Raw genomic sequence first — 14,385 nt, forward strand, 5'->3', positions numbered from 1 at the left:
GTTCAAGTTACGCAATGGATGAAGAGGATGTAGACAAAGTAAAACAAACACACAAGCTTTAATTATTTTTAATTATATATGTGTGTGTGTGTGTGTGTGTGTGTGTGTGTGTGTGTTGTTATTTCAATTGTCTTGAATTGTCTTGGGATAGTAACTTTGGAATTTTTCAAGATGTGTGAAAACAAATATTAGCCAAATAAAAGATGACCACAAGAAAAGAAAAAAAATGATGTGAAGCTGTCAGCAAACTATACACTCACTTTTCAGAGCATTAGAGAGAACAATGCATTCAACGATCTTATCTTCATGATTGTTATGGTATTCAGCTTTTGTTTCAGATAACTGAGAAAGCTTTTGATTCAACTGGGTTTTCATTTTGGAGCCTGTTCCTCAACATAAAAAAACAAACAAACAAAGAACGATAAGATACATTGACAAACACAACAAATCAAAACGACGTATCCACACTGACCAACATTTGTATATTTGTCATCATTCTGATGTGTAGTCTACAGTACTTATAGTAGGCCTACTTCACCTTGGGTCCTTCCATTTATAAGGAATGCATTTTAACACTACAAAAACACTGTCAAGTTCACAATGTACCTCCTGTCTATACTGTCTGTTTCACCACTTTAATAGGCATCTAGGAACACTGGGAGTTTTTATTGAAGACGATGACTGAAGGAAGCAAAGCAACAGAGGAGGTCTGGCTGGATTCCACACAAGTTTCAAATGTTACATATCGAAAAGATCATATTTCATCTTGCCATGTATACATGAGCCAAGTAGGGAATGAAACCTAGAAAATGTATGACATAATATGAAAGTTTATTCAACAATAAACATAGTTTTTGCATAATGATGATGACTTTCTGGTAGTTAGAAATAGAGAACAGGTGTAAAATCCTTGTTATAAATGCCCAAATTTTTGTGGGCATGTTTAAAGGGTCAGTTCAGCCTATTATATAAAAGAAGATTCTCTCACTTACCTCTTGATGGGTCAAGCCAAGCAGATAGTTTTACATTTATCTGTCCATATTTTCTCTAAAGTTTCACTCACCATCCCAAAAGAGAGTAAGAGAATGGACTGTTGCACTTAGAGATTTAAAACATTTTTCAAAATCAAGTGGGATCTCTCCTTTCAAAGTCCTCTTAATAACCCACGGACCAAAGTGTGAATATTTCACTTTATTAAAATATATAATGACTGAGGTTAGGTTTGTCGGCATGTCTGTTTCATTTTCACCAGAGAGGATGTGCATTCCACTTGAATGATTTTACAATCTAAATAAAGTTAAGAGGGTCTGATGAGACGGTAGATTAAATTCCAAGTACTTTGAAATCAGGTCTCTCTTGATTCCTGGCATCCCCCAAACTGGAATAGCATGTCTGTGAAGGAATGTTTTTCTTTGGAAGTAACAGGGAAACTGAACACAAAAACAAATTTAAGGTTAGTTTAATTGGTGTCACACAGATCAGATCATAAAGAGAAGCACAATGCATAATATAGATGAAAGAGCGAACTTTAAAGTTAATGAAAAAAATTCTCTGGAATGCAACATTCCAATCGGTGAGACAATAAAACAATGCAGACTCTCTGCTCGCTGCGTAATCATGATGAAAAGCAACCCCCCCCCCCACCTCCCCTCCCATCTCCCTTCCCACTCGACCAGCCTGTATAGCAGCATCCATGTGCGGCACTTCAAACTCGACAGGGGGTGGAATCTGAAACGTGTTATGAGCTCAAGTTTAAGTATCTCTGCCTGCCTACCTGCCCGCACAGGACAGAGACCCAGAGGAGGCTGAACACGGCTCTGACAATACAGCGGACCTGAACAGGTGAGAGAAAATATGAGGAAAGAATGGATTCACACTGGATTTCATGTCCTCTGACTTTGCACCATAAGGGCTCATTACAAAGTCCAAATAGCTCTCATTCTCTCTGCATAATGAATTTGACCTTATTAATTGGTGCTGGCACATTCCCAGAAAGATTCATCATCATAAGAGATTAGAACACTTAAGCTCAGGTCAAAATGTTAACAGGGGCTCTGAGAGGATACAGAATAAGATGTACAATGTCACTGTAAACAAAGTTTTTAAAACTCACAGAGAAAAGTGTGTTGTGAATGTGGATGTTTGCTACAAGTTTCATTTTAGAATAATGTGGAGAGCACATGTAAATGTAATAGGAAATAAATGCACTTCCTTCATGTAGAATTTGGTAAATAGCAAATTTTTGTCATCATTATTGGTGAATGCGTAGTTTCTGAGCAGAATGCAATTATTATTAGTAGTATTATTATATTATTTTGTTAAACACAGGGTGGCAGAGTGGCGAGGTGGTTAGCACTGATGCCTCACAGCGAGAAGGTCCCGGGTTTGAATAAATGGGCCGACTGGGCCTTTCTGTGTGGAGTTTGCATGTTCTCCCTGTGTCTGCGTGGGTTCTCTCCAGGTACTCCAGCTTCCTCCCATTGTCCAAAGACATGCTTGTTAGGTTCATTGGTGATTCTAAATTGGCCGTAGGTGTGCATGTGAGTGTGAATGGTTGTCTGTCTCTCTGTGTTAGCCCTGCGATACACTGGACACCTGTCCAGGGTGTACCCCGCCTCTCACCTGATGACAGCTGGGATAGGCTCCAGCAGACTCCGCGACCCTTCACAGGAACAAGCGGTTACAGAAGATGAATGAATGAATGAATGTTTAACACAAACCACACATAACACTTACAGTTCAGGGAGTATATAAGTATAGGTATGTAGAGGAGGAAAACGACAGAAAAGGAAAGAAAAAACAGATATATAAAAGAGAGACAAACAAGAGAAAAAAGTACATTGCTGATTCGGTATTTTGAAATATGGACAATATTTATGTAGATTAGTATATGGTAGTGATAGTATAGTCATATAAGATATTACAGTGGTACAGTATTAGTGTAACACAACATTGATTATATGAATAAAGGTAGCTAATGGATGACTTGTGTAGTATGCACACATACATGTACATACACAGACACAAATAAGAGAGTATAAAAGTAAAGATTAAATGAAGGGAAGAGGGAATAAGGCCTCTCGGTTTTGTTTCCTTGATGTACAGTTCGGTTAATAGCAAACAATACACACTTGTCATCTTTACACAGGGAATGAGTCGTTTCTGGGCAGAATGCAGTTTTACAGGTTGTGATGCTTAGAGATGCATCAGGTCTGAAGTCACCGGCGGGAACGCGGACACGGACAAGGAAGAAGACTATAAAATATAGACTTAGACAGACTTTATTCATCCACAAGGCAAATTGCTTGGTCACAGTAGCTCAGTTTTACTGCAAGTAAAAATCTAGTAAAATAATATACACTGCCTGGCCAAAAAAAGAGTCGCCACCTGGATTTAACTAAGCAAATAGGTAAGAGCCTCCTATTGTATAAGTACTGCATGGGTGATTATCTTTCAGCTGGCAACAAGTTATTTAATCAGAACTGATGCATGTCGAAAAGCACGTCCTGTGGTCATGGAAAAGATGTTAGTCTGTCAAATCATTGGCATGCATCAAGCAGAGAAAACATCTAAGGAGATTGTAGAAACTACTAAAACTGGGTTAAGAACTGTCCAACACATTATTAACAACTGGAAGGATGAGTCCAGATTTACCCTGTTCCCTGTACCCTGTAGTGAATGTGTGCTGTAATCAAAGCTAAAGGTGGTCCAATGAAATATCAGAGTGTGTGGCTATTTTATTTAGTGGCGACTTTTGTTTTGGCCAGGCAGTCTAGTATAAGCAAAAAATTTTCAAAATTTGCATATGAACAAATGTGCAAGAAATAGAGACAGAAGTAAATATATACATAGGAAGAATTAATAAGGTGCAAATTGTGCATTAACATTAATAACATGGAGTTGTCCATTACAGAAAGGTGAGTTGCTGTGCAGCTGGACAGAGTAGGGTATGAATGATGTCCTGTAGCGTTCACTGTGGGAGCGGAGCTGGATCAGTCTGTTGGAGAATGAGCTCCGCTGCCCTTCTACAGTCTGGCAAAGTGGGTGTGACAGATTGTCCATGATGGAGAGCAGTTTGTCCAGTGTCCTCTTGTCCCTCACTGACACTCATGTCTCCAACTCACTGCCAACTCTGACAAATATATTTAACTACTGGGATATGCTTAAATATAGTTTAACTTACTCATCTTTGAATTATTTCCTCAGGTTAAACGTCCAAGGAGACATCAGCATCATGTCTAAAGGCAAGTCAGGCAATATTTCATCTGTTTATAATATTAAGTATGGCATGGAAATGTTGCTTGGTATTCAGTACTGACGTACAGGTGTGCGTGTGTTGCAGATGTTGACAGAAGCCAGGTGCTTCGAAACATCAGGGTGCGGGTTCCGCTGAAGAAAGACGGCAGCTGGATCCAAAAATCAAAAGATGAAGGGGGACAAGGCAAAGCAGGGTATTCAAACTCATTCAGATGCAACACCCCAAATGGAGTTTCCATGACAAACCAATAATTGAAGCCAGTCTGTTTTCGTGCATCGCAGTGATGTGCATTAATCATTAGTGTACATCTTTACAAAGCAACGTAAAAGATAAGGGTTTACCTTTAGTTTCTGTTGCTCAAACATAATTAAGCACTGGCTTCTTTTGTACAGTTAACATGTTGCACTTTCACAACAACTTCCTCTATCTTGCAGGAAGGCCCAGGTTGCGGAGACCAAACGTGTGCCTGTTCGACAGAGTTCATACGTCATGTTGACCGCCAAGAAATTTGAGTAAGAGCTATAAATATTTAGATGTAAACATTAACATCTTATAACATTTTTTGATGGGCAGGAATGTTACTGAATATGTGTCCTTCTGAGAAAAAATAGATATGTGATCCGAGGGACACGAGGGTGGCATTGCTGCAAGACCAACTGAAACTATCTTGTGACCTGTGTCAGTGAATGGCTAAAAGTATTCCACACTGCAGGCACAAATCACCATCTGTGATATTAACATACATAAACATTAAGATAGCCCTGGGCGGTTGTGCTGCATCGATAAAGACCGACCTTCCACTGGAATCTAAACTGTAGGTTAAACAAGCCCTTATCTGAACACTCACTATCCCCCTCTGTGGCACCCCTGCATGTTTGCTATTACATACAGCAGCAAAAGCTTTCTAATTAAAACCATAAAATATGAATCCCCTGGTGGGGTTGCATATGTAAATACAGTCACCGGCTAATTCATTAGGTACACCTTGCTAGTAGAGGGTTAGAACCCCTAGTGTCTTCAGAACTACCTCGGTTCTTTGTGACATAGATTCAACAATGTGCTAGAATTTTTTGTTTTTTGGAGAGTTTGGTTTATATTGACATGATAGGATCACACAGTTGCTGCAGATTTGCCAGGTTTGTCAGGCTTCTCTGTCAATTTGATGCAGTAGCTACGGCAACAGCGCAGAGCATACGTAGGGCCTAATGCCATAGCTGACGTGCACCTCCCCAGAAGTGTAACTAAACACCAAGAGCTGTGATTGGTCCGCTTGGGAGTAGCGTGTTTCCGCTTGGCTGGTTTTCCGTCTCCACAATTTTCAAACTGATTGTTTCCGACGAATAAAGATGGAACTCATCAAGGAAAGCTTGACTGCGGAGGTTCGGAGATTTGTACGTCTCGTCTCCGGCAAAAGTTTGGCGAAAGTTTCAGTCGTCACTGTTGAAAGTAAAGCAGGAAGTAGAAGGCATCTATGTTCTGCAGTACCCTAAATGAGCATTTACATTTTCACACACTAGGGAAAAATAGAAAAATAGGTAAAGATAGTTTAAAAATAAAACACTATGTGGTGTAGCCCACCTGCTTCAAGGTTTAGGGTGTTGTGCATTCTTTGATGCTCATCTGTATAACTTGTCTACAAGCCAGTAACAATAGTTGCTGCCATGGGATTGGCTTTTGGCATATTTGCATTAATGAGCAGCTGAAAGGGTGTACTTAAGGAACAGCCCAGTTAGTGTAGTTCCTGATCTGATATTTGTTGGATGTGCACAAATGAATGGGTTGAAAGCAGAGAATGAATTTCCCCACAAGGGATTAATAAATTAACAAACAAAAGCTTTCTAATTAATCATAAAATATGAATCCCCAATTTGCGTTGCATATGTAAACATTTTACCAGCCTGAAATTTGCACTGATCATAAGAATGTTGTGTTACATACTAATCAGATAGTTTTGGTAAGCACACAGAAGACTGAGCATAAAAATGTATGATCTATAAAAACAAACATGCAATATATATATCACATAATACTTGCAGTGACTAATGGGTACATTAACACTTAGTGTCTGGGTATTATTAGAAGATGTACCTATTGCATTGATATTACATCACTCGAATCGAGCACGTGCGGGACACACACGCACGGAGGCCGAGTACAACCATGCTGGGTAAACTATTAAAGCCCATGGACAAATTTGTGCAGTGAAGATATTTCAAATAGGTCTTTATTCTGGATTTTCTCCCTGAGACTGTGCCATTCTTTTGCGTCAATAGAAACCAGAACATATTTTAACAAAATTATTTACACACACACTCCTCACAAATTTATAAAAAGGGCTCAACTTTCCTCAGAAGATATTTAAGACACAATATTCCTTTTAAAGCTCCCTAACAGCAAGAACATTCAGAATATTTACGTACATGAATAACAGATTTACAATAGAAATGAGTAAGACATGTATATATAAAAAACATGGGCTTCAACACCATATAGGAGGAAGTTCCTTATGAATACATCTTTTTGGCAAATCGTCGGCATGGACAGTACCAGTATTAAATCTTCAACCTGTCTCACGTGCAGTGCTTCCTGTAATTATACGTGTCCAAAGCAAGATAACACTGGAGCATGTGGCTAAACTTTATCATCTTTGTCAGGATGTTTAAGATAATGAGGTGGATTTATTATATCACTTAAGCATATTGGCTGAATTTATACAGGAGTGAAGCACCAGTTTGATCAATAAAGAGCTAACGAGACAGCTCACAGCATACAGTCGTATATTTTCAACTGATGCCTCAAAACTGAAATTAAGCACATCATTGATGGTTGTTGGCTTAGCTACCTGGCTGCCCTGAAATGCCAGACAAGAAGAAAAGAGTGTTTAGGTAATGTTTTTGCCTGTGATCCGTTGGTTCCTAAGTGTAGTAACACCGACTTACATTCAATAAACCACCCACTAAATGAGAATACTTACACATCATTTTATCTAACAGAAAACCTGTATTATTTTCAGTCCTTTAAAAGTCTAGACATTCTTACATTTATCTTGGGAACTTCACCAGGTGGTAACTACTGTTGTGCAGCATACAAACATTATTTTTCAATTTCCAAAATCTGAGAATAAACCTGACACACCACTTTGTTCTGGCGAGCTGACAAACTGAGCTCTCTGCAGGGAGGCTGGAGGAGGTTGTGCTCAAACCGGTGTAAATTTGTCGAGTATCTCAAATGACAGAACTGGCCTGAGTTTATTTAGGTTTTGTTGAATTATGCAGTCACTCTTTCCTCAAAGATACTGATAGCTTAGTAATGGGTTAAGAGGAGGGTCCAGCATCTGTGAGGTCTCCTACAGCATGTACGTCCTGTGCTGTTGTGGACGAGGGTCCAGATGCAGAGCCAATGTTGTGCGATGGCACTAAATGACCTTCACTGATGGCAAAGGGGTTCAGCGGGTAGATGCCACATTTCCTAAAGCCCTCCTTGACAATTCTTACACCTTCCTCTTCCTTTGCTATCTGATACGTCCCTTTAAAAACACCTGAGAACTCCTTCTTGCTGACCGCAAAGTGAGTGTCGGTGGTGCAGCCGTCACCTATGAGTGACACAAAACGCTGCTTCAGGACAACGAAGAGACCAGCGTCAAGCGGCTGCAGGATGTGAGAGCAATGAGGAGGGAGGCACAGGAGAATGACGCCCTCCTTACGAGCTGATTCCACTACCTCCAGGTTCACAGGCGACTTGTGGCCATCAAATATCAGCAGCAGTGGGCGCTCCTTTGGTGTGTGCACAAGAAAATGTTTGAGGAACCATTTCTTAAAGAGGTCCGAGTTGACACACCCAGAGTCTGTCCACCCATAGAGGGCATGCGGCGGCCCTTGTGTCTTGTAACACACCCCCCCAGGATAGGCTTTTGAGTAGATAATAAAGGGGGGAATGTCCTGTCCAGCTGCGCTAAAGCAAGCCAGGACAGAGATGTGGTCCCTTAATCCTGGTGCTGGCTTGTAGCCCAGACTGGCAGATTTGGGGTGAATGACCCTCTTCCTGCCCAGCTGGAAGCCGGTTTCATTGCAGTTGTAAATTTGGTGAGGCTTGTCTCTCAGCTCATGAGCATCTAAAATAGTGCTCAGCAGGTGAAAAAACTGATCCACTGCTTCCTTCCTCACACACACCGTCCTCCCACGGACGACATTGTCCGCTGGCTGAATAGTAATGTTCTTTTCTTGCCGTTTTCTAAAATTAAGCCACCAGGTCTGGCCCAGTTTGGAAAATGCCACCCTCCGGTGCTGCCGCTTATAAATCGATGATGCAAAGGACACCAGCTGCTGCTTAGTAAGTGGAAATCCATGCTTGGACATGTATAAGGAGAACTCAACCAACAGTTCCTCGTCAGCAGATGTTATAAGCTGAGCAGGCCCGCTGCGACTCCCCGGCGCCACCCGTCCACTGACTCTGTCCCCCAGCGAAGATTTAGGGACTCCAAACTCCTTGGCAGCCTGTCTCACCGTGCACCTTCCCGACTTCACCTCTATCAGTGCACGTTCCATGGCCTCTTCTGTCCATTTCTTCTTTTTCTTCCTCCCAATTTTGTCGAGATGGTTTCTTGATGGCATTTTTCTAGGAAAATGGGGACACAGAAAGTGCATAAGTACGCTGGTGAAAAACTACAACAACAATATCAACAAATGAAAAATGTGCCCTTGTGGTGATGCTTTCAAGCGCAATCCAAACGTTGATATAAATCCTGTACAGCAGGTCAATGTGCATTTGTAAAACACCTGCTCATCTTAACATATTAAACAATGAACAACGTGGATTCTATTTAAGATACGTGACGAAATTTTCCAAACTCTGTTGGAAGAAAAGCATATCTTATTATTTTTTAGTTTCTAATCAGAAGTGATGAAAAGAAACCTTATACATAAATTATTAACATATATTAACACAACAGTATATGTTCTCAAAACGTTATCTTGTCTGCAATTTTAACAGCGCTAACATGAGAGTTGTTATCCCTGATATGGTGAAGTTGACCCTCTAGTTCTCTGATGACCAAAAAACCGGTCAGCACATGAACTCATCCTGAGGGACTCGGGAACCAAACAGGGTCGCTTGTCTTTCTCTTAACATTATACTGCACTTGTATTTTCCGTCTCAGTCAAAGCTATCTTCAAGCGTAAAGAAACTGTTAAATTACTAACTTACTGGTCCTGGAGGGTCCTTGTACTATTTTTAGTAGGGCGGAGAAAACAACTGTCCTGTGCTTCTGCCGCCGCGAACCGGAGCGTTACTGTTAGTAAACGACAATACAGTGTTGGCTTTTGAGTTATTATTGTGTGAAAAAAAAAAAAAAAAAAAAGACCATATGGCAGTGTTTATTCTATAGTCTGCACGACATGTCGGCCGGTTAGAGAAATTCAAAATTACGCGGTTACATTTTAATAGAACCTCACATGTTCCCGTTAGCTAGCAAGAAACTGCTACAACATGAAGCTAGGGTACAGCGGAACAAAACCGGAAGCTGGGTGGCGGCGTTTTCAAAAGAAAAGCATTTAAAGGAAAGCTGTTTCCAAAATAAGTGCCCATCTTATACAATGTTTATATAAAGTACGGATACACCACCACAATATTCAAATGATGATAACGGATGGATAGCAAAATGGATATACAGTAAATTTGCAAGGAGAAAAAAAAGCTATTTCTCAATTTGCTGTAGAATTTAAGTGGCACATTCTCTGAGGATAAGGTTCTAACTTTTAGTGGGTAAACTACAGACAGGCCATCATCTTACAGTCTCTCAATATACATGATCAAAAATTACATCCGTTTTCAAGATGCTTGAATTTCAAGGTCTTAAAGTTGATGTAGTGTTTCATTGGTACTGAAGAAGTAACTAGCAAGATATAATATGAGGTTATAAATGTCTGTGTTTCTAAGTGCGTTTCTTATTCTTATTCTGTAGATCAACAGATTCTGTACCGAGTTCAGAGGTCATTCCATCTGAAGGGTATGTATGTGTTGAATTTCAATTCATACTAGAAAGCATAATTGCTTCTCTGCAAATCCGCTTGTTTCAGGATTTGCATTATTCCTTTTTGCTACATCTGAACATTTAAATCAAATATTGAATGTTAGTGTCAGACAGTATTTTGCAAGCTTTCTATTTTCTGTTCTTTGTTTTAGGGATTCGGCTAATCGGGGGAATGGTGAAGTTATTCCTTCACAAAAAGATGCTCAGCCTGAGGCGTCAACAGTGGAAAGTAGAGGCGATACTAAGTAAGTATATGCAAGCATCGCTCTGCTGACTGTAACTTCAAGTAATTTAAAGATGTTATATAGATGCTATATGTGTTTTGTTCATAAACATTTTTTTTCTTTACATAGTTATGAATAAGTAGCACCCTCTGTTACAGGCCCCAAGCACTCACAGACGAACTTGTTCAAAAGTGTACGTCACAACCAGGAAACCCAGAAGCAAATACAACTGCAGAAAACAAGGAGGAAAATGGTGACGCACCAGTTGTTGAGCCAAATGTAGAGCATGGCGAGGGGGCTGCCGAGGCCTTATCCAAACGTATCCAAACAGCTTTACCAGCAAAAGAAAATCCAGAGGCTGTGTTTCCAGAGGAGCCGGCAGAGCAACCAATTATCAACACAACAGCAGAAAACAAGGCAGAACATGTTGATACACCAGCTGAACCATCAAAGCCAGACCACAGTGAGGTCAAAGTGTCAGCAGATGTTAATGTGGAAAATTCTGTTGCAGAAATCTCTGCAGCACAAAGCACAGTGGACAGTAAAGGCACTGTGGAAGTCCCTGCTGCATTGAAACCTCAAGAGGAAACCACGACCCAAACAGAGCCAAAAGATGACGCAACTAAATTGGAGGATCCGGCAACAGGAGATATTATTGTGACTGCAACTAAGGTTATGGAGGAGTCATTTCCAGAGACCTCTGATGTGATGAATGGAACACCAAAGCAAGAGATATCCTTCCAAGGCAGTGTGGAAACAATCTCTGACTTATTGGTCGAACCTGCGTCCAAATCGCCTTCCCAACCTGCTGTTGTAACTGCTACAGAGGGTAGTTCTGAGAAATGTCCAGCTGAAGAAGGCACAAAAGAAGTAGCTGAAGCTGTAGCTGAGGCTGTGGTGGAGTCAGCTCCTGAGCTCCTGACTGTAATTAATGCAACACCAGGGGAAGAGGCAGCTGTCCAGAGCAGTGTTGAACCAGTTTCTGATATTCTGTCTGAACCGCCTACTCAACATGCTGCTGAAACAGAGGTTAGTTCTGAGAAATGCCCTCCAGAAGATGACACAAAAGCGACTGTTGAAGCTGAAGCTGAGGTTGAATCATCTCCTGAGACCCCTGCTGTAAATAACGCAACAGAAGATATTATTGTGACTGCAACTAAGGTTATGGAGGAGTCATTTCCAGAGACCTCTGATGTGATGAATGGAACACCAAAGCAAGAGATATCCTTCCAAGGCAGTGTGGAAACAATCTCTGACTTATTGGTAGAACCTGCATCCAAATCACCTTCCCAACCTGCAGTTGTAACTGCTACAGAGGGTAGTCCAGTTGAAGAAGGCACAAAAGAAGTAGTTGAAGCTGTAGCTGAGGCTGTGGTGGAGTCAGCTCCTGAGCTCCCGACTGCAATTAATGCAACACCAGGGGAAGAGGCAGCTGTCCAGAGAAGTGTTGAACCAGTTTCTGAAACAGAGGTTAGTTCTGGGAAATGCCCTCCCGAAGATGACACAAAAGCGACTGTTGAAGCTGAAGCTGAGGTTGAATCATCTCCTGAGACCCCTGCTGTAAATAACGCAACAGAAGGGGAAGGAGCTGCTTTACAAAACAGTGTGGACCTTGCCCTTTATACGCTACCCGAACCCCCTACTCAGTTTGCTACTGAAACTGCTACTGAGGTGAGTCGTAAAGGTGAAGGTGCAAAAGAAACGGTAGAAGCTGCAGCTGAGGTTGTGGCTGAGTCAGTGCCTGGACATAGTTCTGTAGTTAATGCACCGAAACAGGCAGAGGCTGATCTGCTTGATACTCCATCTGAACTACCTACTCAGTCTGCTGCTGATACAGAGGCAAATTGTGAGAATTGTCCTCCGGAAGAAAACACAAAAGATACTATGGAAGCTGCAGCTGAGGTTGTGGTGGAGACATCGCCTGAGAACCTGGCCGTAAATAATGCAACACCAGGAGAAGCTTCTTTACTTAACAGTGAGGAACCAGTCCCTGACACTCTATCTGAACGTCCTACACAATCTGCTTCTGACCCTGTTGTCAAGTATGTAGAGATTAAAGATGAGTCTGCTGCGCTGGAAGAGCCAGTTTTAAAGACCAGAACTGAAGAAGTGGTTGAGTGTCAAGCCCAATGTGTGGATAATACTGCTGTGGAACAAAGCACCCAGCCAACACCTGAGAGCGCAGATCACATTGTGGAGCTGAACATCGAGGATGCTATTAAACCTGAAGCTGTTGAGGACGTTTTAGTTGATAGACCCATTGAACTGACAGATGCATTAGATGTGGAGCCCCACTCAGCTGAAACTGTTGCTGAACCTACAGAAGATCCAAAACAATCCCACTCAGAGGAGTTGAAACCGGACCAACAAGGTGTTGACACCAACTGGTGAGTAAGCTTTAAATAAAAGGAATAATATGATATTCAGTACTGTTCATATAATATTCATGTTTTCACTTGAGCACACTAAAGTGCAGCTCATCATTTGCTGATGACTATCTTTTTGTAGTTCTGAAGTGTCTAAAACCCCTAAAGAGGAGTCCAAAGCTCCACAAGCCCTGTATGTCACCAGGTAAGGTTTTTAATGTAACACTTCAAAGATGCTTTTTAAGTACTTATTATACACAAATGATAACAAGGATCACATTAATTCTGCTCCTCAGGAATGACAATTCCTGTTCATTCTGTGGCCAAGTCATCAATGGAAATGTCAAGCTCACGTTCAGTGAACCTCTGATAAGCTGCCACCCCGAGTGTCTGAAGGTTTGTTACCCTTTACTTTTTATGTTTTAGTCTTTATGCTCTATATATTGTACAGACTGGAGGATGTAATTCCATAATATTAAACTCGTGTTTTTTCAGTGTGGTGTGTGTGCTGTGCCTCTTGGAGATCTGATGGTCCCCGTGTTCTTGCATGACCAGCGAATCCTGTGCCGTGGGTGCTTTAGAGAAGCTCTCAAGACGCTTAATGCCTAACTGGGTCAAATGACTAGTCAGAAAACAGTCACAGCATGCTGTGTTTAATGTGGTTGGATTGAGAATGTTACCACTATTTCACTAACTCTGTATAATGAGAGGCAGGACATTGTTGTGATTAAGAATTGTGCACTGAAAAGGCTTGTTATTTGTTGCAGTAATTGCCAGAAATGCTTTAATGAAATACATCACAATCAGCATAAATGATTTTAATGCAACATATTGTATATGGTTGAAATAAAATCAGTTTAATACCTTAGATTTGAATGTTTTAATCAGCCTTTAATTTCAAATGAGCACACACGAGGCTAAGGAGCAGGGCTACACATTAAACATAAGTCACCTGGAGACCAGTTATTGAAGCATCAACCTCTGGGTCACATAAAACCACTTATTTTAAGCAGTAAGCAAAACACATTCAGAAATACAGGTGCTTGTCTCACCCCTACTGTACATATTGGCATGTACACAAAGCTAAAATGCATTGTGAGGGAATGCAAAGAACCTGTGTAGTGAGAAGCTCAAAGGGAAACTTTGGTACATTCAGCTTCACTTGCTTTAGTTCACAGTCTTGACACGCAAGATGGTGATAATGAGGCAGCAGCTAAATCATATTCAGAACCAATATGTGCATCAGTTAACACTGAATGGTGTGCATGCAGTTATGACTTGCAAGGCAAGCTGTCATTTCTGTTAATTATTCATGAAACATCGTACATCACAATCAGCACCAATGAAGCCTCACAAAAAGGACAGAATGGGAGACGCAATTTGCGAAAGGAAAATGAACAACAAAGCTAAGAGAATCATTTTAGAGGAGGACTTGAGGAGAAGACCAGAGCTTATTGGCGGGTGTGAATCATCTTCATCTCTCTGTCTGCTGTTCGACTGTTATCAGAC

At 41.1% G+C, this 14,385-nt stretch overlaps 2 protein-coding genes across 5 annotated transcripts; one reads left to right on the forward strand and one right to left on the reverse strand.

Annotated features, from left to right (window-relative positions):
- Nucleotides 1–1,693: 1,693 nt before the first annotated feature.
- Nucleotides 1,694–14,348, forward strand: LOC311502718 (uncharacterized protein). 4 transcript variants are annotated; one of them, XM_084565063.1, is made up of 10 exons: nt 1,694–1,842; nt 4,207–4,244; nt 4,343–4,451; nt 4,693–4,770; nt 10,218–10,262; nt 10,439–10,531; nt 10,669–12,897; nt 13,019–13,081; nt 13,173–13,272; nt 13,372–14,348. In XM_084565063.1, the coding sequence occupies exons 2-10, from the start codon at nt 4,235–4,237 to the stop codon at nt 13,483–13,485; spliced, it is 2,841 nt and encodes a 946-aa protein (XP_084421189.1). In that variant the 5' UTR covers nt 1,694–1,842; nt 4,207–4,234; the 3' UTR covers nt 13,486–14,348. The 4 variants fall into 4 exon arrangements, with proteins under 4 accessions (XP_084421189.1, XP_084421192.1, XP_084421190.1 ...); XM_084565064.1 differs by lacking the exon at nt 1,694–1,842 and adding an exon at nt 2,969–3,409; XM_084565065.1 differs by lacking the exon at nt 1,694–1,842 and having other exon boundaries at nt 4,194–4,244.
- On the reverse strand, nt 6,289–10,455 carry LOC311502719 (uncharacterized protein). Its single transcript, XM_084565067.1, has 2 exons — nt 9,461–10,455; nt 6,289–8,872 (listed from the first exon to the last, which is right to left on the reverse strand). The coding sequence occupies exon 2, from the start codon at nt 8,866–8,868 to the stop codon at nt 7,573–7,575; it is 1,296 nt and encodes a 431-aa protein (XP_084421193.1). The 5' UTR covers nt 8,869–8,872; nt 9,461–10,455; the 3' UTR covers nt 6,289–7,572.
- Nucleotides 14,349–14,385: the final 37 nt, after the last annotated feature.

Source organism: Chelon labrosus (assembly GCF_963514085.1).
Source record: "Chelon labrosus genome assembly, chromosome: 17".
NCBI lineage: Eukaryota > Metazoa > Chordata > Actinopteri > Mugiliformes > Mugilidae > Chelon > Chelon labrosus.

Coding starts and splice junctions, on each gene's coding strand:
- LOC311502719 (XM_084565067.1), bottom strand. CDS start 8,868: ATGCCATCAAGAAACCATCTCGACAAAATTGGGAGGAAGAAAAAGAAG.
- LOC311502718 (XM_084565063.1), top strand. Junction 10,263..10,438: donor GAGGTCATTCCATCTGAAGG/GTATGTATGTGT, acceptor TCTTTGTTTTAG/GGATTCGGCTAATCGGGGGA. Junction 13,082..13,172: donor CAAGCCCTGTATGTCACCAG/GTAAGGTTTTTA, acceptor TCTGCTCCTCAG/GAATGACAATTCCTGTTCAT.